We start from the raw sequence: 25,552 nt of genomic DNA, 5'->3' as shown, positions 1-25,552 counted from the left end.
GGTATAGTAGGCACTCTTGGAACACAGGGAAGCCTCACAAGTGGGGGAAAGGAAGAGTAATTGATAGATCTGGAAAATAAGCCATTCCTTGGTGCCACTCAAAAACATGAGTGTACATCCTTATTTGCTACATTGGTTGTGGCAGGAAGTTGTAGTAATACCTTAATTTCATCTAAAATTGATAGCAAACGTCCTCCTAATTGGCTTGTAATTGGTGTATCCTTTGGATTGTGTCATTATTTAACTTGAGCCCTCTCTGTATCCACTGAGATTCCAGTGGAAGTGGGGATGGGAGAGAAGAACAGATTCAAGAGATACTTGGGAGAAACATTTAATTCTAACAAAGACTCTGAGTCATCAGGGCGGATACTAGTATCATTAGTCTTCTTGAAGGGAAATGATTTGCATAAGGTCATAAATGATCAAACTTGAATTCTGGGCTTTTGACTGCAAGCATAAAGATTATCCCGACACACTGTATTCTCCCCATGCAGGTAGGAGAATGTTCCAAGTGATGATCCTGGTACGTAGGCAGTAGTGCTTAGTGTTGGACATTTTACTCATGAAGAGATGTTACAGATTGGGCAGGTTCCCTTTCCTGTAAATAAGGAACAATCGTTAGCTTTTTAGTAATTCTCTTTCTATTTTATTTAGGCTATCGTTTGGGAGCAATGAGTTTAAAACCCTTTACCTACCCGTTTCCAGAGACGAGGTTTCTTCATGCAGGACCCAATGTGTATAAATTCAAAATCAGATATGGGAAGAGTATCAGGTAATTTCAAAGGTAGGAGGGTAGCCTATACAAACACCAGTTAGTGCTAGTGCATTCCCACAGGTCACCTCTTCTTTACCTTCACCCAGTTCAGGAAACTGGTAAAGTAGCATCTTGCAGGACTGTCTTTCCCAGGAATTTTATATTCAGTATATATATTATTCATATGAGTTTCTAAATGAGGGACAACTTTTTTTTTTTTTTTTTTTGAAGAGAAGCAGATCTCGCTATGTTGTCCAGGCTAGTCTCAAACCCCTGTCCTCAAGCAGTCCTCTCACCTCTGCCTCCCCAAGTGTTGGGATTATAGGTGTGAGGCACCACACCCAGCCTAGGACAACATATCTTTGAAGCAGTGTTTCTCAAAATTTTACATCTCAGGGCTGGGCATAGTGGCTCACACCTATAATCCCAGCACTTTGGGAGGCCAAGGTGGATGGATCACTTGAGGTCAGGAGTTCAAGACCAGCCTGGCCAACATGATGAAACCTTATCTCTACTAAAAATACAAAAATTAGCCAGGCATGGTGGTAGGAGGCTGAGGCAGGAGAATTGCTTGAACCTGGGAGATGGAGGTTGCAGTGAGCTGAGATTGTGCCACTGTACTCCAGCCTGGGCCACAGAGTGAGACTCTGTCTCAAAATACATATATATATTTTCATCTCAACTCCCTTGCAATTTTTCTTTCTTTTTTTTTTTTTTTCTCCCAAGACAGGGTTTCACATGTAGTGGTGTGGTCACTGCAGCCTTGACCTGCTGGGCTCAAGGGATCCTCCCACCTCAGCTTCCAGAGAAGCTAGGACTACAGGCATAGTGCCACCACACCAGGCTAATTTTAAAATTTTTTTTGTAGAAATGAAGTCACTATGTTGCTCAGGCTGGTCTCAAACTCCTGGGCCCAAGGGATCCTCCCTCTTTAGCTTTCCAAAGTGTTGGAATTCCAGGCATGAGCCACCAGCACCCACCTTGCACTCTTTAAAATTATTAAGGACCCCAAAGAGCTTTTGATTAATCTGTCAATATTTGTCATAAAAATTAAAGCAAAAATTTGGCCAGGCACAGTGGCTCATGCCTGTAATCCCAGCACTTTGGGAGGCCGAGGCGGGGGGGGTTGGGGGTGAATCATGAGGTCAGGAGTTCGAGACCAGCCTGGCCAACATGGTGAAACCCCGTCTCTACCAAAAATAAAAAAAAATAGCTGAGCATAGTGGCAGGCGCCTGTGATCCCAGCTAACCAGGAGGCTGAGGCAGGAAAATTGCTTGAACTTGGGAGACGGAGGTTGCAGTGAGCCGGGATGGTCCCACTGCACTCCAGCCCAAGCAACAGTGTGAAACTCTGTCTTAAAAAAAAAAAAAATCACAGCAAAAATTTAAAGCAGTGTGTTTATTAATTTAAGAATAATATATGCAACAAATACAGTATTATTAAAGTTATATTTAGTGAGCCAGGCAAGATGGCTCACGCCTGTAATCCCAGCTATTCAGGAGGCTGAGGCAGGAGAATCGCTTGAACCCGGGAGGTGGAGGTTGCAGTAAGCCGAGATCTTGCCACTGCACTGCATTTGATCAAACCCAGCATCTCACCTTTTCATGATAAAAACAATTAAAAAAAAAAAAACAGCTGGGTTCAGTGGCTCACATCTGTAATACCAGCACTTTGGGAGGCCAAGTCAGGCAGATCACCTGAAGTCAGGAGTTCAAGAGCAGCCTGGTCAACATGGTGAAACCCTGTCTCTACTAAAAATACAAAAATTAGCTGAGCATGGTGGTGCAGACCTGTAGTCCCAGCTACTCGGGAGGCTGAGACAGGAGAATCAGTTCAACCTGGGAGGCAGAGGCTGCAGTGAGCAGATCGCGCCGCTGCACTCCAGCCTGTGCAACAGAGTGAGACTGTCTCAAAAAAGCAAAACAAAACAATAAACTAGAAATAGAAGGGAACTTTTGGCTAGGTGCAGTGGCTCACTCTTGTAATCCCAGCACTTTGGGAGGCTCAAGTGGGAGGATTGCTTGAGCGTAGGAGTTTGAGATCAGCCTGGGCAACAAAGTGAGACCCCATCTCTACAAAAAATAAAAGAAATTAGCTGGACATGGTGGTTTGCACCTGTGATCCCAGCTGCTTGGAAGGCTAAGGCAGGAGGAATCGGTTGGCCCAGGGAGTTGAGGCTGCAGCTAGCCATGACTGCACCACTGTACTCCAGCCTGGGGAACAGAGTGAGACCTTGTCTCAACTTCAAAAAGAGAGAAAAAAAAAAATCAGGCCAGGCACGGTGGTGGCTCACGCCTGTAATCCCAGCACTTTGGGAGGCCGAGGCAGGCGGATCTTCTGAGGTGAGGAGTTTGAGACCAGTCTGGCCAACATGGTGAAACCCCATCTCTACTAAAAATACAAAAATTAGCGAGGCGTGGTGGCGGGTGCATGTAATCCCAGCTACTTGGGAGGCTGAGGCAGGAGAATCGCTTGAACCCGGGAGGCGGAGGTTGCAGTGAGCCGAGATTGCGCTATTGCACTCCAGCCTGGGCAACAAGAGCGAAACAACATCTCAAAAAAAAAAAAAAAAAAACCCCAGCTTATATGTATTTGTAGTTTGGAAAGGTAGGACTATATTAGTAGCCCTCTCAGATCATTGTGGATATTCTTTGACCCTGTGACAAAACTGGACAAATCGTAGTTTGGGTTTTTTTTTTTTTTTAATGGTAGTTATTTTTAAGATTAGTTGCAATGTGGAATCTGAAATTATGTCATGAACTTTTTGAACTCTGTTACATTAAAATCCACTGGTCTTTGTTGTTCTTTGAATGAATGTTTGACCTAGGATGATTTTTGTTTTTGTTTTGTTTTGAGACCGCGTTTCACTCTTGTCACCCAGGCTGGAGTGCAATGGTGCGATCTTGGCTCACTGCAACCTCCACCTCCCGGGTTGAAGTGATTCTCCTACCGCAACCTCCCAAGTAACTGGAATTACAGGCGCCCGCCACCACGTCCAGCTAATTTTTTGTATTTTTATTTTTATTTATCTATTTATTTATTTGAGATGGAGTTTCATTCTTGTTGCCCGGGCTGGAGTGCAATGGTGCAATCTCAGCTCACCAAAACCTCTGCCTCCTGGTTCAAGCAATTCTCCTGCCTCAGCCTCCCAAGTAGCTAGGATTACAGACATGCACCACCATGCCCAGCTAATTTTTTATTTTTAGTAGAGATGGGGTTTCTCCATGTTGATCAGGCTGGTTTCAAACTCCCGACCTCAGGTAATCCACCCACCTCGGCCTCCCAAAGTGCTGGGATTACAGGCGTAAGCCACCGCACCGGGCCTTTTTTGTATTTTTAGTAGAGACAGGGTTTCACCACGTTGGCCAGGCTGGTCTCGAACTCCTGACCTCAGGTGATCCACCTGCCTTGGCCTCCCAAAGCGCCGGGATTAACAGGCGTGAGCCACTGCGCCTGGCCTGACCTAGGATGATTTTGTAACATGATGTGTTTCACTGGTCATTTGGAATATTTTGGTTCACTGAATTATGCACATCCTCCAAATATTGATACATTTCATTATACAGTATCGAAAAATATTTGTTAATATCACCACAGTCTTAAAAGTGTTGACCTGTTTGGAAACTGTCAAACTCAAAATGGTGGACGGAAATTTTCCAAAATTTAAATTTTCACTTGAAAGCCCAAAATTTATTGTTGACAACAAGTATTGTCAGTTCTTTTCCTTGAGTTGACATGCCTATTTTATTCATTTTTAAGAAAGTGTCTGTCAAACTTCCAAGTATGAATAACAACCATAGTCTGTCTGTTAGCTGATCATTCAAGTAAAATATTCCATGAAGAAAAGCAGACAGTTCAGTTTGCAGCTTAAACAGTCACACAAGTGAGTTTCCCTAAAATAACTATCATATTTTGGTATGCAGCAGAAGCGCTTTATGCATACTTCGTGTTTTATCACATAACATTTAAAGAGACATGTAGTTAAAGATTGAGATTTTATAAAATGATTGCTTTTTTTTTTTTCTGCTTCCTCAAGGATATTCAGTGAAACTGGATTTTTTTTTTTTCCTATGCAGCAGTAAAGATTTCTTTGACTGATAGTACAGCCTAGTGCAACTGGCTAGATTTGTTTTAAGGCATTGGCAATTTTGCCCACCATTGCTTTTGCAATCATGGTTACAAATATTAACACAGTGAGAAAGGCAAATAATACCTTAGTATTATTATGAAAATAGTTTTACCCTTGAAGACCCATTGAAAGGGTCCCCAAAGCACACTTAAAGTACAACTGTTCTAACCAATGATTAACTTTCACAGTGGGAATTTCAGGTCTTGGCAGGTTGAGAAGTCATTTTATACCAATGTTCAGACCACGCCACCTAGGTGATCACTTCTTCCCCATGAGCACTGGGTCAGCATACACAGTTTTACTTATGTCATGTTTCTTTAGCTCAGTGGAAGTGTTATTTTTGCCCTAGTAGAGTCTACTCTCTCCAGAGCTTTCCTTCATGTCTTACTTGTCTCTTGTCTGTTTACCTTCTAGAGGAGAAGAGATAGAAAATAAGGAAGTCATCACCCAGGAGCTGGAGGTAGGGAAAGAAGCATACGACTTCTGGAAAAGTTACTCTTTAAGCTAAGGATGCATCCACATTCAGGTTTTAATTATTTCCTACAAACTGAGTCACAACCTCCACTTGATAACTTGGCTTCCTCCTGCTACATCTCCTTTGCAAAGGAACTTTATGTTTTTCCATGGGAATTTAAAGCCTGTATTCTTTCTCAGTTTTCCTAGTTGAAATGTCAGCACCTTTGAGGCTGAGAGCTTTTTGTTTTCACCAGTTTCCAGCCTTGGGCAGCTCTCTTTTGTTGCAGCTGGCATAGAGAAAGATTCCGGAGGACTGCCTCCTTCCAGGGTTCTGGGAAACCTCACCATCCCAACCACTGCCTGGTACTTGACATTCAGGAAACTCGACTGTAAATACACAGACAAGGTTGCTGTGTCTTCATTTAAATTGGCAACATTTGCAATTGCCTTACTCCGACTTCATTTTCATTCCTTTCTACCCGGTTCCTCTAGCTTTAGGTTTTCCTACAGAAGAAGACTGAGCAGGTGATCAACTTTACAAATTGGTGGAAGCAATGGACAAGGAGTTAGAGTTCTGGGGGTTGGCCCTGGATTCCAGTCCTGGCATAGCCACCACTTAGCTGTGTGACCGTTGGCAAATCATATATCAACTTGGATCTTAATTTCCTCATTTGGAAAATGAGAGGTCTAAACTAGCTTTTCCTCTTCTGACTTCACAATTCGGTGATTTGTGACTATTGTGATTTCTTAAGACATATGCCTCCACATTTCAAAGCAATTAAACTTAAACACAAAACTCTGTGAAACCAAAACTGAGTCATACCCTTAAGAAGGTACCTCTTTGGCTAAGTGTTAAAAGATACATTAGGATCTTGCAGGACCCTCAAGGATATCATTATGAATAAGTTATTTTAACATAGGACCAAGAAAATGTTCTACCTGGTTTTTTGTTTGTTTGTTTTTTGAGATGGAGTTTCACTCTGTCACCAGGCTGGAGTGCAGTGGCACGATTTCGGCTCACTGCAACCTCCATCTCCCAAGTTCCAGCGATTCTCCTGCCTCAGCCTCCCAAGTAGCTGGGACTACCGGTGTGCACCACCACGCCCAGCTAATTTTTGTATTTTTAGTAGAGACGGGGTTTCATCATGTTGGCCAGGATGGTCTCGATCTCTTGACCTCGTGATCCACCAGCCTCGGCCTCCCAAAGTGTTGGGATTACAGGTGTGAGCCACTGCACCTGGCCATTCTACCTATTTTAATTATGAGCAGAGCAGGCTTTATTTCACTTTGCTTCAGTTAACCTGAGCAGTGAAAAGCTCACGGAAGCATAACAGAGAGGAGGGAACACAGACTTTAGAGCCAGTCAAACCTGGATTTGAAGTCTCCATACTAGGATAGTGTCCAGCTTCTAATTATAATAGCTAATATTTATTGAGTAATTACTATGAGAAGTGTTCTGCCATTCACAGTTTGACTTCGGGCAAAGTACCTACCCTCCCTGAGTCTGTTTCCTTACCTGTCAAATGAGGTTAATAAAGAAGGCCTGTTTCAAGACTGAGGATTAGAAATAGATGTCTGCAATGCCTGCCACACAGTAGCTCAATAATTAGTAGCTCGAGAGTATTTACATTCAACATATGTCATATTTCCAAGGTGCATTTGATATGCATATGCATCTTTCTCTTATGCTCACTAGTTTGGGGTCAGATGTTATCATTCTCTTTTCTTCATTTAGAAAACACTTACTGAGGCTGGGCGCTGTGGCTCACACCTTTAATCCCAGCACTTTGGGAGGCCGAGGCAGGTGGATCACCTGAGGTCAGGAGTTTAAGACCAGACTGGCCAACATGGGGAAACCCCATCTCTACTAAAAATACAAAAATTAGCTGGGTGTGGTGGCACGTACCTGTAGTCCAAGCTACTCAGGAGGCTGAGGCAGGAGAATTGCTTGAACCTGGGAGGCGGAGGTTGCAGTGAGCCGAGATCGCACCACTGCACTCCAGCCTGGGCAACAGAGTGAGACTCCATCTCAAAAAAAAAAAAAGAAAACATTTACTGAGAAGCAGGCTAGCCTAGGGGTTAAGACTAGGAGCTCTGGAACCCTGCTGCCTTGGTTCAGATCTTGGCCCTGCTATTTCTAGTTATGTAACCTAGACTACATTTTTTCACCTCTCTTTGTCTGTTTCCCCGTCTGTAAAATGGGAATAACAGAATTGCCTCACAGGGTTTTTGTGAGAGTTAAATTAATTAATATGTATAAAAACACAGCCGGGCTCTGTGGCTCACGCCTGTAATCCCAGCACTTTGGGAGGTCAAGGCGGGTGGATCACCTGAGGTCAGGAGTTTGTGACCAGCCTGGCCAACATAGTGAAACCCCATCTCTACCAAAAATACAAAAGTTAGCCAGGTGTGGTGGCAGGCACCTGTAATCCCAGCTACTTGGGAGGCTGAGGCAGGAGAATCGCTTGAACCCTGGAGGCAGAGGTTGCAGTGAGCGGAGACCAAGCCATTGCACTCCAGACTCCAGCCTGGGCAAGAAGAACAAAACTTCATCTCAAAAAAAAAAAAAGGCCGGGCGTGGTCGCTCATGCCTGTAATCCTAGCACTTTGGGAGGCCAAGGTGGGCAGATTGCCTGAGCTCAGGGATTTGAGACCTGCCTGGATAACATGGCGAAACCCCATCTCTACTAAAAATACAAAAAATTAGCTGGGCGTGGTGGTGCATGCCTATAATCCTAGCTACTTGGGAGGTTGAGGCACAGCACTGCTTGAACCCAGGAGGTGGTGGTTGCAGTGAGCCAAGATTGTGCCACTGCACTCCAGCCTGGGTGACACAACGAGATTCTGTCTCAAAAAAACAAAAAACAGTAACACTTCCCATAGTAATTACTCAATAAATATTAGCCAGTATAATTATAAGCTAGACACTGTGCTACTATGGAGAATACAGAGATAAACAAGACACAATTTCTTTTTTTTTTTTTTTTTTTGAGACAAGGTTTCGCTCTGTTGCCTAGGCTACAGGGCAGTGATGCAATCATAGCTCACTGCAGCCTCGACCTCCCAGGTTCAGGTGACCCTCCCACCTCAGCCTCACAAGTAGCTGGGACTACTGGCGTGTGCCACCACACCCAACTCATTTTTGTATTTTTTGTAGAGATGGAGTATTGCCATGTTGCCCAGGCCAGTCTTGAACTCCTGGGCTCAAGCAATCCACCTGCCTTGGCCTCGCAGAGTGCTGGGATGACAGGCATGAGCCACTGCGCTGGCCACAGTTTCTATCTTCTTTGAACACAAACATGAGAACACTGAAGCTTAGGGTGAAATGACAAGGCTGGGATTGAAATTGAGACTTTTTTCCCCATAGAAATTTAGTAGTCTTTATGATGCCAAATTAATTAGTATAGACTAATAAGCATATAGCTTAATTAGGGACTAATTGATTAAAATTTAAAGTGAGTGAAAAAAAGGTTTGACTTAAACAACAGCAAAATACTGTATATCAGTTAATACCAGTATTATTCATTCATTCAATGTACATTTAGTGAGGACTTGTTATGCATTATTCATGATGGTAGACACCCTAGAAGGGATACTAAGATAAATCAGGTGTATATTCTACTTCAAGTAGATCTCCTAGTAAGGAATATAAAACATTTGTATGTGGAATGTAGTAAAGACTCCAGGCTAACTACTGTGAAGTTTGATACTAACAATTATAACTTGGTAAATCAGGGAAAGATTTCTGGAGGAGATGCCTTTTGAACTATGCCTGAAAGGATAGGTCTGATTTGGACAAGTGCTGATGGGTGGAAAGGGCATTTCAGGAAGAGAAATTCCCTTTCTATGCAAAAGCATAGAAATGGAGAAGCGGGCTGGGTGCAGTGGCTCATGCCTGTAATCCCAGCACTTTGGGAGACCGAGGAGGGCAGAGCACTTGAGCCCAGGAGTTCAAGACCATCCTGGGCAACATGGTGAAACCACATCTCTACAAAAAATTAAAAAATTAGATGGGTGTGGTGGTGCACGCCTGTAGTCCCAGTTACTGGGGAGGCTGAGGTGGGAAGATCACTTGAGCCCAGGAGGCAGAGATTGCAGTGAGCAGAGATCATGCAACTGCCCTTCAGCCTGGGCCACAAAGCACGACTCTCTCAAAAAAAGAAAGAAAGAAAGAAAAAGAAATGGAGAATCAGAACATGTGTTAAAGGAACAGCAAATAGTTCAGTTTTGATAGTGTATAGGGTATGTGAGTAGCAGTGACAAATATAAACAAAGACTGACTGAGACTCAACAGTGTTAAAGTCATTTCAAATATGTTTTTCAGGATTCTGTCCGCGTGGTCTTGGGAAACTTGGACAATCTTCAGCCCTTTGCTACAGAACACTTCATTGTATTTCCCTGTATCCTTTTTTTTTTTTTTTTTTTTTTTTTTTTTGAGATGGAGTCTTGCTCTGTCACCCAGGCTGGAGTGCAATGGCATGATCTTGGCTCACTGCAACCTCAGCCTCCCAGGTTCAAGCGATTCTCTTGCCTCAGCCTCTCCAGTAGCTGGGATTACAGGCACATGCCACCACACCCGGCTAATTTTGGTATTTTTAGTAGAGGCGCTATTTCACCATGTTGGCCAGGCTGGTCTTGAACTCCTGACCTCAGGTGATCCACCCGCCTCAGCCTCCCAAAGTGCTGGGATTACAGCCATGAGCCACCGCGCCCAGCCTATCCTTTCTTTTCTGGCTGGAAATGAGCTACAGCTCACATTTTAGACTCAAATGGACGTAGCAAAACCATAGGCAGTTTGGAGGGTAGGTCAGGGGAAGGAGAGAGAGTCTCATCCCTAAAATAGTACTTAGGAATGCATACTGGCATCTTTCCTTACTCCTTAGCACCATTTTCCAGATAAAAGCAAATGGGAGAGAGTTTCCCACCTGAAATTCAAACATGGGGAAATTATCTTGATCCCCTACCCATTTGTTTTTACTCTATATGTGGAGATGAAATGGTTCCATGAAAACCTGTCACCTGGTAAGTGGAATGATGTGAATGTGGATGGCAGAGAAGAAAATGGTTTAGCCGTGCCAGCTAGGTATCGCGAAAGGGGCTACCAGATTGGGCTCCAGCCATATGGTGCACAGGTCAGGATCATGTGCTCCAGGCCAGACTGACCGGTTCAAATACTGGTGGTCCTGCCACTTAATGGCTGTGAAGTTAGATAAATTAATCTTTCTGTGCCTCCCTTGTGAAATGGTGAAGAATAATATTACTACCTATATCATTGAGTTGTTAAAAGGATTAAATAAATAGTAGTAGATGAAAAGTACAAAGCCTGACTTAATCACTGAATGAAAGATAACTATTATATAAACCCTTCCATTAGAGAGAATTCTATGATTTTCACTTTAGAGCTATCTTAAAGGTATCTCCCAATTTTATTTTTATTTAGACAGGGTCTCACTCTGTCACCCAGGCTGGAGTACAGTGGTGTGATCATAGTTCACTGTAACCTCTAACTCCTGGGCTCAAGTGATCCTCCTGCCTCAGCTTCCCAAGTAGCTAGGACTATAGGTGTGTGCGACCATCCCCGGCTAATTTTTTTTTTTTTTTTAGTAGAGACAGGGGTCTGACTATATTGCACCGTTGGGTCTCAAACTCCTGGGCTCAAGCGATCCTCCCACCTCGGCCTCCCAAAACACTGGGATTACAGGCATGAGCCACTGTGCCTAGCCCAAATTTTTATTCTCTGAAGGCCATGGGTGTTTTTGTTGATTGAGGGACAAGTAAACACCTACCCTTTTGATTTGAAAAGGGGTGCAGGCTGGGCATGGTGGCTTATGCCTGTAATCCCAGTACTTTGGGAGGCCGAGGCAGGAGGATCACTTGAGGCCAGGAGTTCAAGACCAGCCTAACCAACGTGGTGAAACCCCATTTCTACTAAAAATAAATTTAGCCAGGCGTGGTGGTGTGCGCCTCTAATCCCAGCTACTCAGGAAGCTGAAGCAGAAGAATCGCTTGAACCCGGGAGGCAGAGACTGCAGTGAGCTGAGATCACACCACTGCACTCCAGCCTGGGCGGCAGAGCAAGATGCCATCTGAAAAAAAAAAAAAAAAAAAAAAATATATATATATATATATATATATATATATATATATATATATATATATATGATATAGCCCGATATGGTGGTGGTGCATGCCTGTAGTCCCAGCTACTCTGGAGGCTGAGGGAGGAGAATTGCTTGAACCTGGGAGGCAGAGGTTCTGGTGAGCCAAGATCACACCACTGCACTTCTGCCTGGGCAACAGAGCTAGCTCTGTCTCAAAAAAGAAAGAAAAGAAAAGGGGTGCAAAGGCCTTGCCTCAAAATATCTCCCCTTTTCATTTGTCACAGGTAGCTGAAGTTCTACTTTTTTTCTTTTTTAGTAAGGATCGTCCCCTCCCTTTTCAAACCCTTTCTAGCTTGTAGATTACAATCATTCTGAAACAGGGGAGGAAGAGAGTTTGAAGACACTATTTTTAGGGAAAATAGTACCAGGTAGAAGGGAGAAGGGCACATGAGGAGTCTTTGTCTGGGGTCAGTTCCAAGAAATAAATAGTAGCCAGAAATCCAGGTAAAACAGCATCGTGGCTAGGCCTGGTGGCTCACTTTGGGAGGCCAAGGCAGGTGGATCACCTGAGGTCAGGAGTTTGAGACCAACCTGGCCAACGTGGTGAAACCCCTCTCTCTACTAAAAATACAAAAATTAGCCAGGTGTGGTGGCATGTGCCTGTAGTCCCAGCTACTCGGGAGGCTGAGGGAGGAGAATCGCTTGAACTCAAGAGGCGGAGGTTGCAGTGAGCCGAGATCGCACCACTGCACTCCAGTCTGGGTGACAGAGAGAGACTTAATCTCCAAAAAAAAAAAAAAAAAGTCTTAAATCTATTATGACACTCAAATTTCCTATTGTAGGGAAACCAATAAGTGACAGTCCTCTTGGGTTGGTAAGTTTGCCTTCTCTGTACAAAATGAAAATTGCCTTTATCACCACCTTTTTTCCAAAAAGTCCTGCTCTTGCCTCTTCCCCTTACTTTGCCGTCAGTTGCTGCCCAGGTCCAGTCAGAATTGTAAACATAAGACCATATTTTCCCCCTTGGCTAGATTTCTGAGACCATGTCTGTAACAGAATGTCTATTCTTACTTGCAAAGCTGGTGTTAAAAGTTGCCTTTGGCAGTTTAAGGATGGGGAGTTTTCTTCACTGTGCCTTCATGAACTGTGAGCAACTCTGGAAAGGAGTAGTCACAGGCATCTGCTTCCTCCTGAAGGTCCCAGTTGAGAAGAAAGCAGTAGGAGCTGTGATGAGGAAACGAAAACACATGGACGAGCCCAGCTCCCCCAGCAGGCCAGGGCTGGACAGGTCAGTGGTGTGGGGAGAGAGGCTCGCTCTTGCGTCCTAGTTAGGCTTTGCCAGCTATTACTGTTGGTTGATCCTGTCCTTGGGCGAGTCACTTTCTTTTGCAGGACTTCATCAGTATCTGCCTATTACAGTGGGTGGACTAAGGAAAGGGAGCAAGTTAATATTTACAATATAATTTGAACACAGTCCCTTTTTCAGCAAAGTACGATTTTTCTTTTCAAGATGAAGGCTAAGAAGAAATACAGTCCGATCTAAACAATTGAATTCAGCACATTCAATAATACTTACTATGTTAATATCACCAGAAGGCACAGGACTTATGAAGTCTCAGAATATTTACAAAAACATAGGGAAACTCTTGAAGGAGTAAGAACAAATAAAATATAATTCTATTTTACCCAGTGAGAAGTTAGCTTTTGGAACCTTAAGAGGCAGTCCAGACTAAAATATAAATGTTTGCAAGAGGGTATGTATCAATCATTGGGTGGGGTGCTGTGATATTAGGGGGAATGTTGAGTACATCCCTAACATATTTTTATTGTGGAGGCTACTTATGTTCTTCTTTCAATTCTCTATCAGTAACAAAATGAGTCAGTAAGACAATTCAGTCATTCTTATTAGCACCCTAGAAAGCTAATAAGAATGCTGCTGGAATAATCCAAGGTGTGGTTTGTTCCCTAGCCCAAGATGCTTCCACCCTAGGCCCACAGAGAACAGCTACCCTTTTCCTGGGACTCTGTGGACCCTTAGACATACAGGAGAAATAAGGTAGACCACTAGGAAGCTGACCCCATGCTCTCCAGATGCACATGTAGGTGAAGAGGTAGGGAGCTCCTTTCCAAGCCAGGTGGAATGTGAGGGTACTTGGAGGTATGAAGCTTTGCTTTGTTCCATTCGACTGAATTTTCCATGCAAATGAGGTCTCAGATCTTCCCTTTCTCTGGGTTTTGATGCACAGTCAAGTATTTCAAAATCTGATACCTGCTGTCAATCACATTTTCACTTTCTTAAACCCCAGATCCCTAAGTGTCTCAAACTGGGATTCTGCTGTGAAGTAAAGCAGCACCCAAAGAAAATTTGGCCACCCAATTTATTCTGCCAGCCAGGAGTAGTATAAAAATAGCCAACCTGCTGAAATATTCATTTGGGCCACAGTTGCTTGAATGTAGTGATATTGCCTCTGCCAGTAACATTTCCTGCATATTTTCTCCCCACCTCAGGGCCAAGATAGGGACTTCCAGCCAAGGCCCCAGCAAAAAGAAGCCCCCTGTGGAAACCAGGAGAGTAAGTACTAAAATGGAGCCTTCGAGGCTATTAGCTATTCCTGTTCTGTTACAAGTCAGGATTCCGGTTACTAGCACATCTTGGTTTTTCGTGCAGATTGAATTGACTGAACTCATTCTTGGGTTTCACTGTCTGCAGAATAACATTCAACTATTATGCCCTTGCCACAATGCATCCCAAAGTGGCTGCATAATACACGCATCGATGAATTTTTTTGTTAAAAAGTCCTCTCTTTGCCTGGTACGGTGGCTCATGCCTGTAATCCCAGCATTTTGGGAGGCTGAGGCGGGTGGATCACCTGAAGTCAGGAGTTCAAGACTAGGCTGGCCAACCTGGTGAGACCCAGTCTCTACTAAAAATACAAAAAATTAGCCAAGTGTGGTGGTGGGCACCTGTAATCCCAGCTACTCGGGAGGCTGAGGCAGGAGAATCACTTGAACCCAGGAGACGGAGGTTGCAGTGAGCTGAGTTCGTGCCACTGCACTCCAGCCTGGGCAACAGAGTGAGACTCCATCTTAAAAAAAAGAAATCCTCTCTTCTCAGCTTAAAAAGCTACCTGTACTCTGCAGTTGAAATAAGAAAATATGTCTGTATAGAATTGAGGTGGGATCCAGTATAGAATTTTCCCTTTAGGAAACTTTTTGCCTTCATCTACACTGGGGTCTGAGTCTAGGAACATCTAGTTTTTGTTTTTTTGTTTGTTTGTTTGTTTTGAGACAGAGTCTCGCTCTGTCGCCCAGGCTGGAGTGCAGTGGTGCAATCTCGGCTCACTGCAAGCTCTGCCTCCTGGGTTCACGCCATTCTTCTGCCTCAGCCTCCCGAGTAGCTGGGACTACAGGCGTGTGCCACCACGCCTGGCTAATTTTTTGTATTTTTTAGTAGAGACGGGGTTTCACCATGTTAGCCAGGATGGTCTCGATCTCCTGACCTCGTGATCCACCCACCTCGGCCTCCCAAAGTGCTGGGATTACAGGCGTGAGCCACCGAGCCCGGCCGGAACATCTAGTTTTAACAAATGAGCTAGGCATGTATCAGCACTGATAACTGGTAAGAGAAAACTTCTAGAGCAGTGAAGGGCTGGCCCCTGATGGAATTAGATTTCATTTATGGGGTATGTTTCCCATTTAGATATTCATATATCTGATACCCCTCCTCCATTTCAGGACTTCTTTTCTATATATTCTCTAAAATAGTGACCTTTTTCTTTTCCTCCCCTCTTTAAATAGCTGTTAGCTGGTATCCATGCCTTAAAGATCCTTCCTTTTTTTCTCTATGTCTCCAAAGTTGCTGTGACCCTAAGTATCCAAACACAAACAACTCACTTTCTTCACCTTCCCAGGACTCATAACATGAGCAGTTATCGAGTAAACATTTACATGTGCATTCATTCAACAAATTTTTTTTTCATTTTTGAGACAGGGTCACATTCTGTTGCCCAGGCTGGAGTGCAGTGGTGCAATCTCAGCTCACTGCAACCTCCACCTCTCAAGCTCAAGTGATCCTCTCATTTCAGCCTCTGGAGTAGCTAGGACTACTGGCGTGTGTCATCACACCTGGCTAATTTTTGTATTTTTTGTAGAGATGGGGTTTTGCCATGTTGCCCAGAATGCATTCAACAAATTTTCATTGAGTGTCTACTATGTGCCAAGTACCAGGGATACACCAACAGTGTACAGCTAGGCAGACAATTACTGATAGATGTGCCATGTGCAGGGGTAGAAGGAAGCACAGGATACAAAGGGAGCATAAAGTGGCCAGGAGGGAAGGATTCCCAGAGTAGCTTAAAGTCCAGTGCTGAGAAATGTTACTGGAGAAGTCCGAATGGACTGTATCATGAAAAGCCTTGAGACTACCTTCAAGATCACAGGAATTCTCTAAAACATTTTTAAGTAGAAAACTGAAGTTATTTTCATTTCTAAAGGATTGTTCTGTCTCCTGCTCACAAGGCATTGTGTTGGGTGCTGGGGCACACACAAACACATGTAAACCCTGATTTCTTTTTTCTAGGAGCTTGTAATTTAGTTGGGGAAGGAGTGTATCCTTGGGGATTTATACCTCTGCCTCTGTGTGCAGGGGCAGAGTCCAGGGCCCCAGTTGTGCTGTGGCCAGCTGGCCCACTGAGTGATTTTGGGCAGATAGTCAACCCCTTCTATGCCTCCCATCCTTTAGGGGGTAAGAAAAAGAAATGAGAAAGTACATGAGGAGTACTTGAAGCTCTGGAGAACAAAGACACTTTATACAACCAAGATAATTACTATTAAAGGAACATTTTCCTCGCTTTCTACCCTTTGTATCTTCCTATTCTTAGTTTGACACATCATCTCCCTCAAGAACAGTACCCACAGCTTCTTACTCAACATAATTACCTTTTCAACCTGATTCTGGCTTTAGAAAAAACTCTAGTAAAAGGAACATGTTTATTGATTTTGACTCAAGGCCTAAAGACATTCACCATCATGGACCCTGTTCCCAGGAAGATGATTTCTCCTAAATTAAGGTGATCACAGTGACTCTCAGTGTAAGTCACTTGAGCTGGAAAAATTGAATTTGCTCCTATGGTCCATTGCTTAATATGTTCTGCCCCCTTTGCAGGGAGTTAGGGTGTAGGATCACAGTCACTGTGCATGTGCATGTCTGAACACATTGGGAGCCTGTGTGGCGAAAGCTTAGAAGAATATAACACGTACCTCTGTTTCATAAGAAGTGTTTAGGGACAATGGGAAGGAAGAGAAAACCCCCTTGCCTTTGTTACTTCAGGTCCCAGATCTAGAGATCCAGACTTTGGAAGGATAAAAAATGGGAGGGAGCAGATGAATGGCCCAGAAATGAAACAGAGTAACTGCACGTCGCATTTTGTTGTTGTTGTTGTTTTGCTATATCTGTTTGAACTGCACTTGTAAACAGATCTGGTCCTGAACATACGGAGGACAGTCTTGCATCAGGTTTTCAGAGTGTTATGTTCTGATGGAGGTCCCAGATGATACCTTCAGTCTGAATTCCAGCTATAATGTTTTCTCTTTCTTATGACTTTTTCTTGAGAAGACATCTCTCAAGATTTTGGGAGATCACAAAAAGGCTACACTGTCTTGTGAGGAGACTCTTCCCTGGTTCAGCGGTAGGCTGTACCTCTGTCCCAGGGCCTTTGCCCTCCTGTTCCTCCTCCCACCCTTAATAGATGCTTTCATTAGGGCTAATGTATGCAGCAGAATTAAAGCCCCAAACCATAGTTTCATTAAATTTGTAAGAATCATTCCCTCAAACCAGAAACCAGAGCTTGGCCCTCTAAATTCCATCTCCACTCTCTATAGAAAAGGTAAGAATGGTCTTCTTCCTCCCCAGAGTTTCCTGTTGCTTTTATAGGAATATGACTTCGGTCGCTGCCCATGTGGTCTGGGATTTGAGCGGTTTGTGAAGAGGCTTAGTTCAGAGATATCTGCCATTCTAACCCGAAGTTTATTCTTAGGATGGGGGCTAGTCCTAGCTTTTCTAGAGACTTGCCATGCCTCTGCCTCCCAGAACCTACCTTTATAGTCTGCAGCCCCTTGCTGTAGAACTCTTCGCCATGGGAGCTAAGCTATGAGGACGCAAAGGCTTAAGAATGATACAATGGACTTTGGGGACTTGGGGGAAAGGGTGGGAAGGGGGTGAGGGATAAAAGACTATACATTGGGTATAGTGTACACTACTTGGATGATGGGTGCACCAAAATCTCAGAAATCACTATTAAAAAAACTTATTCATGTAACCAGACACCACTCACTCCCCAAAAAACTATTGAAATAAAAAATAAATTTTAAAAAACGGGAAAAAAATTGACAGAACTGCACACCCAAAAGAAAAAAAAAGAACTCTTCACCAGCAAAACAGCTTGAGGAGCTCCAACACTGCTGGGTAAAGCCCCTAGGTTCTGACTGGGTGAAGAGAGTAGTAGCCAGTGGCAGAGATTCCCAAAGAAAATATAATAACCATATTTCTGATTATCAGGGTGTTTACTGGAAAATGTTGTGGGCCTGGAATCAGGTTGTAAAATGTCCTCTTCAGAGTACAAAGAAATTTCTATAAAGCAGCAGCACATGGAGAAATAATAAGATTGTGTTATATTGTGTTGCTAATGCCACAGTCATGTTTCTACCATGCCTGGCTCTAGCCATGCTGATCCTATTTATTCTTTAATGGCACTGTGCCCTCATACATCATGTCCCTGTCTGGAATGCCCTGCTGTGACTGACCATCTCCTCACCCCCGTTATGACAACATCCCACTCATCCATCAAGGCTCCATTCAAATATCACTTCCCCTGTGAAGCCTTCCTTGACTAACACCACCTGCTCCATTAACGTCCTTTCAGCAACCACAGCACTCTATATGGATTCGTTGGGTGGTCTTATCACACTCTTTGTTTTTCTTTTTCTTTTTTTCGAGATGGAGTCTCACTCTCTCGCCCCAGGCTGGAATGCAATGGCGCGACCTTGGCTCACTCTGCCTCCTGGGTTCAAGCGATTCTCCTGCCTCAGCCTCCTGAGTAGCTGAGATTACAGGTGCCCGCCACCACGCCCGGCTGATTTTTTGTATTTTTAGTAGAGACAGGGTTTGACCATGTTGGCCAGGCTGGTCTCGAACTGCTGACCTCGGATGATCCATCTGCCTTGGCCTCCCAAATTGCTGGGATTACAGGCATGAGTCACCATGCCCAGCCATCACACTGTCTTGACTTAGTTTATGTCCATTTTGCTCCATAGATTATACATTTCTCCAGGGTAAATTTAAGGTCCTCCTGATTTCTGAAACCTCAATGTTCTGTCCTTGGTAATAGTAGGTACTCAGTAACATGGGATGATAAGTTAAACCCAGCTTGATTTATTCTTGGCTCTTAAATCTTATGGTTTTAGAGGGACAGTAGTTTGGATGTTGAAATGAAAAAAGGACAGTCCTGGCTGGGCACGGTGGCTCACGCCTATAATTCCAGCATTTTGGGAGGCCGAGGCAGGCAGATCATGAGGTCAGGAGATCGAGACCATCCTGGCTAACACGGTGAAACCCTGTCTCTACTAAAAATACAAAAAATTAGGGTATGGTGGCGGGCGCCTGTAGTCCCAGCTACTCAGGAGGCTGAGGGAGGAGAATGGCGTGAACCGGAGAGGCAGAGCTTGCAGTGAGCTGAGATGGCGCCACTGCACTCCAGCCTGGGTGACAGAGCGAGATTCAGTCTCAAAAAAAAAAAAAAAAAAAAGAAAGAAAAAAAAAGAAAAGAAAAAAGGACAGTCCTATGGAAAGAAATATAGAACCTGTCTAGGCAGTCAGAAGCCAGGCCCCAGTGCTGATGTGAAATCAGTTCACCAGCAAATAGCATTCAGATTGCCATGCAGTGTAGGAGGAAAGTTTAAGGCTTTTCTTGGTCTTCTTTTTAACAGAATAGGGAAAGAAAAACCCAACAAGGATTGCAGGAGACTCTGGCCTCTGATATCACTGATGTCCAGAAACAAGGTAGGTCCTGGGAAATTTCCATTTATTCTCCTTCAATAATCACCCTTTCCCTTGTAGTTCTCTGATATGTAGAGCAGCACAGAGCTGAGTCTGGGTACCCTCAGTGGGTAATGTGCCTTGCTCCTGTGGAGGTGCTTGTTAGCCATCCTCTGGTCTGGGGGCCTGTCCTAGAGTAATAGAAGCCCCCCAGCTCCCAGAAGGAGTGAAGGGAGGTAGGGCATGCCCTTCCTCTGCTTCTGATAGTGAAGTTATGCTCTCACTATTTCAAAACATTTCCGAGTGAGGTGATAAACTTTATAGAAATGTTGAGAGGGTTGTGTTTCCCTTTTCTGTACTGTTGGAGAATGATCTCTTCCCTTTGAGGCATTAGAGTTAATATTGAAGTTGCAAATGGATGCTTTGCAAGGGCTGGGAATGCATGTCGAGCTATTGCCCTCCCTACTTGCTGATCTTTTACCCAGCATGAGGATTCAGTGTGGACTGCAGTTATCACAGAAACAGGGATGTAGGCCAGTGAGTCCTTCAACAACTTGTCATTTTATGTGAAGACATACCAGCCGGAGTGCATGGCTGGAACTTGAGCTGTGTAAATATCCCAGGAGCTTGACTGAAAATACTCTGAGGTCGGAATAGCATCTTACTGAGCTGAGATGAAATTGGGAAGGTCAGAACAAACAATTCATCTGGCTTTAAAGGACTCTTGGCGTGAGACTGCCTCTGGCTCATACTGGGTGTTTGGCCTTCTACTCACATGAAAACGGCCTATGGACAAACATCTTGCTCCTGCCTGATTGTTTTCCTTACAGATTCTGAGTGGGGGCACAGCCTGCCAGGGCGAATTGTCCCACCCCTGCAGCACAACTCACCTCCACCTAAGGAGCGAGCAGCCACCGGCTTCTTTAGGTTTCTAAGGTAAGACAGCTTCTGTCCGGCATCAGACTCGAGATCCAGCTCAGAGCGGCTCATTGAGTCTTTCAGGGAAATTAGAATAGAAAAGAAAGCAGATTACTTACAGAGGCTTCTCACTTATGTCTAGGATAGATGATGGAAATGAGATTAAGAACAAAAGCCCTAATTGTGCATTTAATAAAGACTGTGTTTTACTTATTTTTACGCAACCCACCTCCACCCTGATGTGTCCAGGATAAAGCCAAGCTCCATAAACATTAACCTGGGCCAGGCCGGGTGGCTCATGCCTATGATCCCAGCACTTTGGGAGGCCAAGGCGGGTGGATCACTTGAGGTCAGGAGTTCAAGACCAGCCTGGCCAACATGGTGAAGCCCCATCTCTACTAAAAATACAAAATTAGCCGGGCATGGTGGCACATGCCTGTAATACCAGCTACTTGGGAGGGAGGCTGAGGCAGGAGAATCGCTTGAACCTGGGAGGTGGAGGTGAGGCTGAGGCAGGAGAATCTCTTGAACCTGAGAGGTAGAGGTTGCAGTGAGCCGAGATTAAAAAAATAAAATAAAATAAAATTAGCCGGATGTGGTGGCACGTTCTGTAATCCCAGCTACTGGGGGTGCTGAGGCAGGAGAATCACTTTAACCTGGGAGGCAGAGGTTGCAGTGAGCTGAGATCGTGCCATTGCACTCCAGCCTGGGCAACAGAGCAAGACTGTCTCAAAAAAACCAACCAAACAAAAACATTAACTTGAACAAAGTCTATTCTTAGTTTACTTGAGCCATTCAGATGATTTGGTTACCAAACATTTCCATTCTCCCCTCTGAATCTAGGTTGTGTTTGCAAAGGACAGTTAGCAAATGTCTCTCTCTGTCTCTCTCTCTCTCTCTGCCATCCCATTGCAATTCTGTTTCTTTATTTCCCCCTCCTGAGTATAATCTAATTTGGGTACCTTTTCAAATGCTATTCAGTCTTGAATTTCCATTCAATGGTTCCCCAGAGCAAAAATGCCCTAGCTAGTGAAGCACTAATGGGAAATGGGGAGAAGGGAAGGAGACCTCATAGAGTCTCAGCCTACTCTGTTCTCATTCTTGCAGCTCTCTCTTCCCGTTTCGATATTTCTTCAGGAAGAGCAGCCACTCTTGAGCCTTCCAAATGCAGCGCTGGAAAGAGGATCATCTCTTGTAGTGACTCCTCCCGAGCCATTCTTCTTCCAACTCTATCCTTTTCTTATGACACTTCAGTCGTGGGGAATGAGGTCCCCATGCTGAGTCCTCTGTGGTTTTATCGTGTCCTTTGCCCCTTTATAATAGATTTTTTCCCCCAATTTAAAACATTAAGAATGGAACTTTCTAAAATGTTCATGTCCTGAGGGCCGGTTTAGGCCTTTTGTCTTCGGCACTTAGGATCCTAATGACAATAAATTATTTATGAAGAGTTATTGATTGAATTTAGTGGAATAGAGTAAAAGAGAACAAATGCTTCCCTCAAGATACAGAGAAAATGCATGAAACTTCCCTAGGTCTACCTGGTTACTATTCACAGGATCACTTTGGGTAGGTGAGTTTGTGCCAGAGGTTAGGGAATGGGGTCTTTCAAGACTCACTGTCCTGAGCCCTGCTCACCCAAGAGACCTCTTCCCCAGTTCCAGTTTGGCCCCAAATGGTTGCCTCTCCATAGACAAAATGTTTCCCACCTCTCTATCCCTTTAACTGTTTGACAGTAATGCAGATTCGTTTATCAGATTAACTGGAAGTCAATCCAGGTTGGCACCCCTGGAGAAGGCCTGGCCACCTGAGCTGCCTTCAACTAAAGGACTGATCTGTAATAGACACTTTAGCCTCGTGTGGCCGTGGAGAACCAAAATGATCTATGGAAATGTAGGGAAACTCATTTTAGCTCACAACAAAGGAGTCACTTTTTACCTGTTAGAGATGTCCAATATTAGAATGGGCTACCTCATAAGGTAATGAGCCTTGTCACCCAAATGCTTTAAACAGAAGCCATCATCTGTCACATGCCAGAGGGTGCCCCTCAAGAGTGGGAGAGTAGGGGCTGAACTGCTGAGTTCCCACTGCGTCCTGTTGCTATGCTGCCTGCACCCTTGGTGGGGAGAAGAGAAGAGGTGGACTGCTGCGGAGGACCTGGCAAACGAGGACCCAGGTCTTGAGGGGATGGGGGCTGATGGGGAAACCGTAGGGTGTGGGAATTTAAGGATTAGTGACATTAGTAACATCACTTCCTCTCAAATTGTGTTTACAGCCTTTACTCGACTGTCCCAAACATGGCCTGTTTTACAAAGCTGCTAAGACGCATAGCTCCAAATCTGGAGCTGTGAGTGCCCGCCCTGACTCTGACTAGCTTACAGTGAAGCTTTGGGAAGTTGTTTTCCGCTGAGCTCTTATTTTCTCATCCAGAAAATGAGGGGGTAGGATTTGGTGAGTTATAAAGTGCCTTCTAGCTCTAGCAGTCTGTGACTGGCCCTGCTCTTTCTGAGCAGATCAGTGAGGCAATGACCCCGAAGGGGGGCTGCCCAGAATCACCACAGGCTTCCTTTGGCTCTCCACCTTGCCCCAACCCCTCTGGCCACTGCTGCCTGGGGGTCTTTCTCCAGCTTGCCACATTTTTGCTCAAGTGTAGTTTAGCACCATGGATGGACAGCAGATTTGAATTTGAAATCAGCCCTAAGATTAACTAGCTGGGTGACTTTTAGTAACTTTCTTTCTTTGAGCCTTAGTTGCCTCATCTATAAAACCAGAGTTGGACAAATAGATCAGCTTTGCTGGGGTTGATAACTTCAGGCCCTTTCAGGAGTCAGGTCCCTGTTATTCCAGGGCTAGGGGAGCACTCCAGCTCAGAACATTACTCTGTAGCACAGGATGCGAATCAGCTCTGAAACAGACAGCAACCCCCAAACCCCCGGCCCTGCCACCAAGCACATCTCAGGAGACCTCCACTGGTATAATTTCCCTTGTCCCTAAGAATCTCCTTCCCCAATCCCTTTCCTTTGCAGTTAGAAAAAGGCAAGCAGGACTGAGTTTAGTGGTTTTAAAATTAGGGGTGTGGCCAGGCACAGTGTCTCATGCCTGTAATTCTAGCACTTTGGGAGGCCTAGGCAGGCGGGTCACTTGAGCTTAGCAGTTCAAGACCACCATGGGCAACATGGCAAAATCCTGTCTCTACAAAAAAATACAAAAGTTAGCTGGTCATAGTGGTGTGCCTGTGGTCCCAGCTACTCAGGAGGCTAAGGGGGAGGATGGCTTGAGTCTGGGAGGCTGGGAGGTGGAGGTTGCAGTAAGCCGAGATAACACCACCACACTCCAGCCTAGGTGACAGAGCCAGACCCTCTCAAAATAATAGTAATAAATAATAATAAAGTTAGGGGTGATCAGGCCCTGAACAGGGAAATGTTCTGTCCAAGGTCACAGAGCAAAGAGAACCCAGGTGTCCACAACTCAGCCAAGAGTCTTGACCCCTGTGTCGTCAGCTGCACACACGCTGCACACTCCACCAGCTCCTAGGCTTCTCTCCACATCTGACTTGTCGAGGCCTGGACTGTGGGTAGCTTTTTGGACAGAAAGAAGCAGAAAGCAGCAGGAGCTGCTCTCCGAGGACCGCACCTCAAAGAGCAAGATCCCCCAGGTGGGATCGCTCTGAGGCTTCAGGCAGGGGAGGCTGGTTTGAAAGCCGATCTCCAAGAGGGCGTGGCTCCAAAATGCTGGCAAATAAAAGCCTGGAGAGCCAGCACCAAGCTGGAGACCAGCAGGAGGCACAGGAAAACTGCAAGCCGCTCTGTTCCTGGGCCTCGGAAGTGGTGAGCTCGCTGAGGCAGGAGGAGCTCTGGGGAGGGTCTGGGAATGTGGATGAGGGCCCTGCAGGCCAAGATGGGGCAGATGGAGGGAGGAAGATGTTTGCGCTCCAGATGGCGAAGAAAATTCCAGGGAAGGGAGAATCACTGCACAGAGGGCTGACACACAGGTCCTTTCCAGAGACAGCTGCTCACACTCACACCCATACACACACGCACACACAACAAAGGCAGATACAGGGAAAAGGCAGCACCATTCAGGCACACCTCACCTGTCAGACCAGCCAGCCCTGGCTCACTCACCTGGAATGCAGTATTTAAAGAACTCGCCATCCCACCTGCACACCCACGTAGAGACATCTCCCCACTGTGTTTCAGATGCCTATGGCGTCCCCTCAAACCCTGGTCCTCTATCTGCTGGTCCTGGCAGTCACTGAAGCCTGGGGCCAGGAGGCAGTCATCCCAGGCTGCCACTTGCACCGTGAGTACCTCTGGGACCGGAGGGCTAGGAGGAGTGGAGGTTCTGGGTGGGAGCAAAGAGCTGACAGAGTGGACGGTGGGGCAGGCAGCACCCTAAAGGGCCCCACACTGAGGCACAGGCAACGGGAGCTGGGGCGAGGCAAACCTTGGCAGAGGCGCCATCTACTGCTTGCCTATCTCCTTCTAGCCTTCAATGTGACAGTGCGAAGTGACGGCCAAGGCACCTGCCAGGGCTCCCACGTGGCACAGGCCTGTGTGGGCCACTGTGAGTCCAGCGCCTTCCCTTCTCGGTACTCTGTGCTGGTGGCCAGTGGTTACCGACACAACATCACCTCCGTCTCTCAGTGCTGCACCATCAGTGGCCTGAAGAAGGTGAGGAGGGCCCGGGCCCGGTGGATGGACGCTGGGGTCGCGGGAAGACCAGGGAGATGGAGATCTTAGACAGCCCTGAGAAAGGGGACTGCAGCACGGACTCCCCTCTCCCGCAGGTCAAAGTACAGCTGCAGTGTGTGGGGAGCCGGAGGGAGGAGCTCGAGATCTTCACGGCCAGGGCCTGCCAGTGTGACATGTGTCGCCTCTCTCGCTACTAGCCCATCCTCTCCCCTCCTTCCTCCCCTGGGTCACAGGGCTTGACATTCTGGTGGGGGAAACCTGTGTTCAAGATTCAAAAACTGGAAGGAGCTCCAGCCCTGATGGTTACTTGCTATGGAATTTTTTTAAATAAGGGGAGGGTTGTTCCAGCTTTGATCCTTTGTAAGATTTTGTGACTGTCACCTGAGAAGAGGGGAGTTTCTGCTTCTTCCCTGCCTCTGCCTGGCCCTTCTAAACCAATCTTTCATCATTTTACTTCCCTCTTTGCCCTT

The 25,552-nt window shown here is 45.4% G+C and overlaps 2 protein-coding genes and 1 long non-coding RNA gene across 9 annotated transcripts in view; 2 read left to right on the top strand and 1 right to left on the bottom strand.

Moving 5' to 3' along the window:
- Positions 1-21,631, top strand: part of MAJIN (membrane anchored junction protein) — a 34,076-nt gene extending 12,445 nt beyond the window's left edge. For 4 of the 7 annotated variants that reach the window (XM_055094492.2, XM_055094493.2, XM_055094491.2 and 1 more), the window contains 7 exons: positions 655-772; positions 5,299-5,344; positions 12,638-12,729; positions 13,950-14,013; positions 19,425-19,497; positions 20,304-20,409; positions 21,499-21,631. In XM_055094492.2, coding sequence (XP_054950467.1) covers positions 672-772; positions 5,299-5,344; positions 12,638-12,729; positions 13,950-14,013; positions 19,425-19,497; positions 20,304-20,409; positions 21,499-21,547 — 531 coding nt within the window. In that variant the 5' untranslated portion in view covers positions 655-671 and the 3' untranslated portion in view covers positions 21,548-21,631. Of the gene's footprint in view, positions 1-654; positions 773-5,298; positions 5,345-9,664; positions 9,741-10,236; positions 10,363-12,283; positions 12,316-12,637; positions 12,730-13,949; positions 14,014-19,424; positions 19,498-20,303; positions 20,410-21,498 lie in introns of all 7 variants that reach the window. The other 3 variants (XM_055094490.2, XM_055094488.2, XM_055094489.2) reach the window with 1 other exon arrangement.
- On the bottom strand, positions 280-24,652 carry LOC117974944 (uncharacterized). The gene is made up of 3 exons (XR_004665112.2): positions 24,513-24,652; positions 20,364-20,468; positions 280-598 (listed from the first exon to the last, which is right to left on the bottom strand). It is a non-coding gene; the product is annotated as an uncharacterized LOC117974944 (long non-coding RNA).
- GPHA2 (glycoprotein hormone subunit alpha 2) lies at positions 21,897-25,503 on the top strand. The gene is made up of 6 exons (XM_003828597.5): positions 21,897-22,564; positions 22,664-22,839; positions 23,823-24,215; positions 24,588-24,690; positions 24,877-25,061; positions 25,178-25,503. Exons 3-6 carry the CDS (start codon positions 24,117-24,119, stop codon positions 25,277-25,279), a joined length of 489 nt encoding a protein of 162 aa, XP_003828645.2. The 5' UTR covers positions 21,897-22,564; positions 22,664-22,839; positions 23,823-24,116; the 3' UTR covers positions 25,280-25,503.
- Positions 25,504-25,552: the final 49 nt, after the last annotated feature.

Source organism: Pan paniscus, chromosome 9, assembly GCF_029289425.2.
Source record: "Pan paniscus chromosome 9, NHGRI_mPanPan1-v2.0_pri, whole genome shotgun sequence".
NCBI lineage: Eukaryota > Metazoa > Chordata > Mammalia > Primates > Hominidae > Pan > Pan paniscus.
This window is presented reverse-complemented; position numbering and strand designations above follow the sequence as displayed.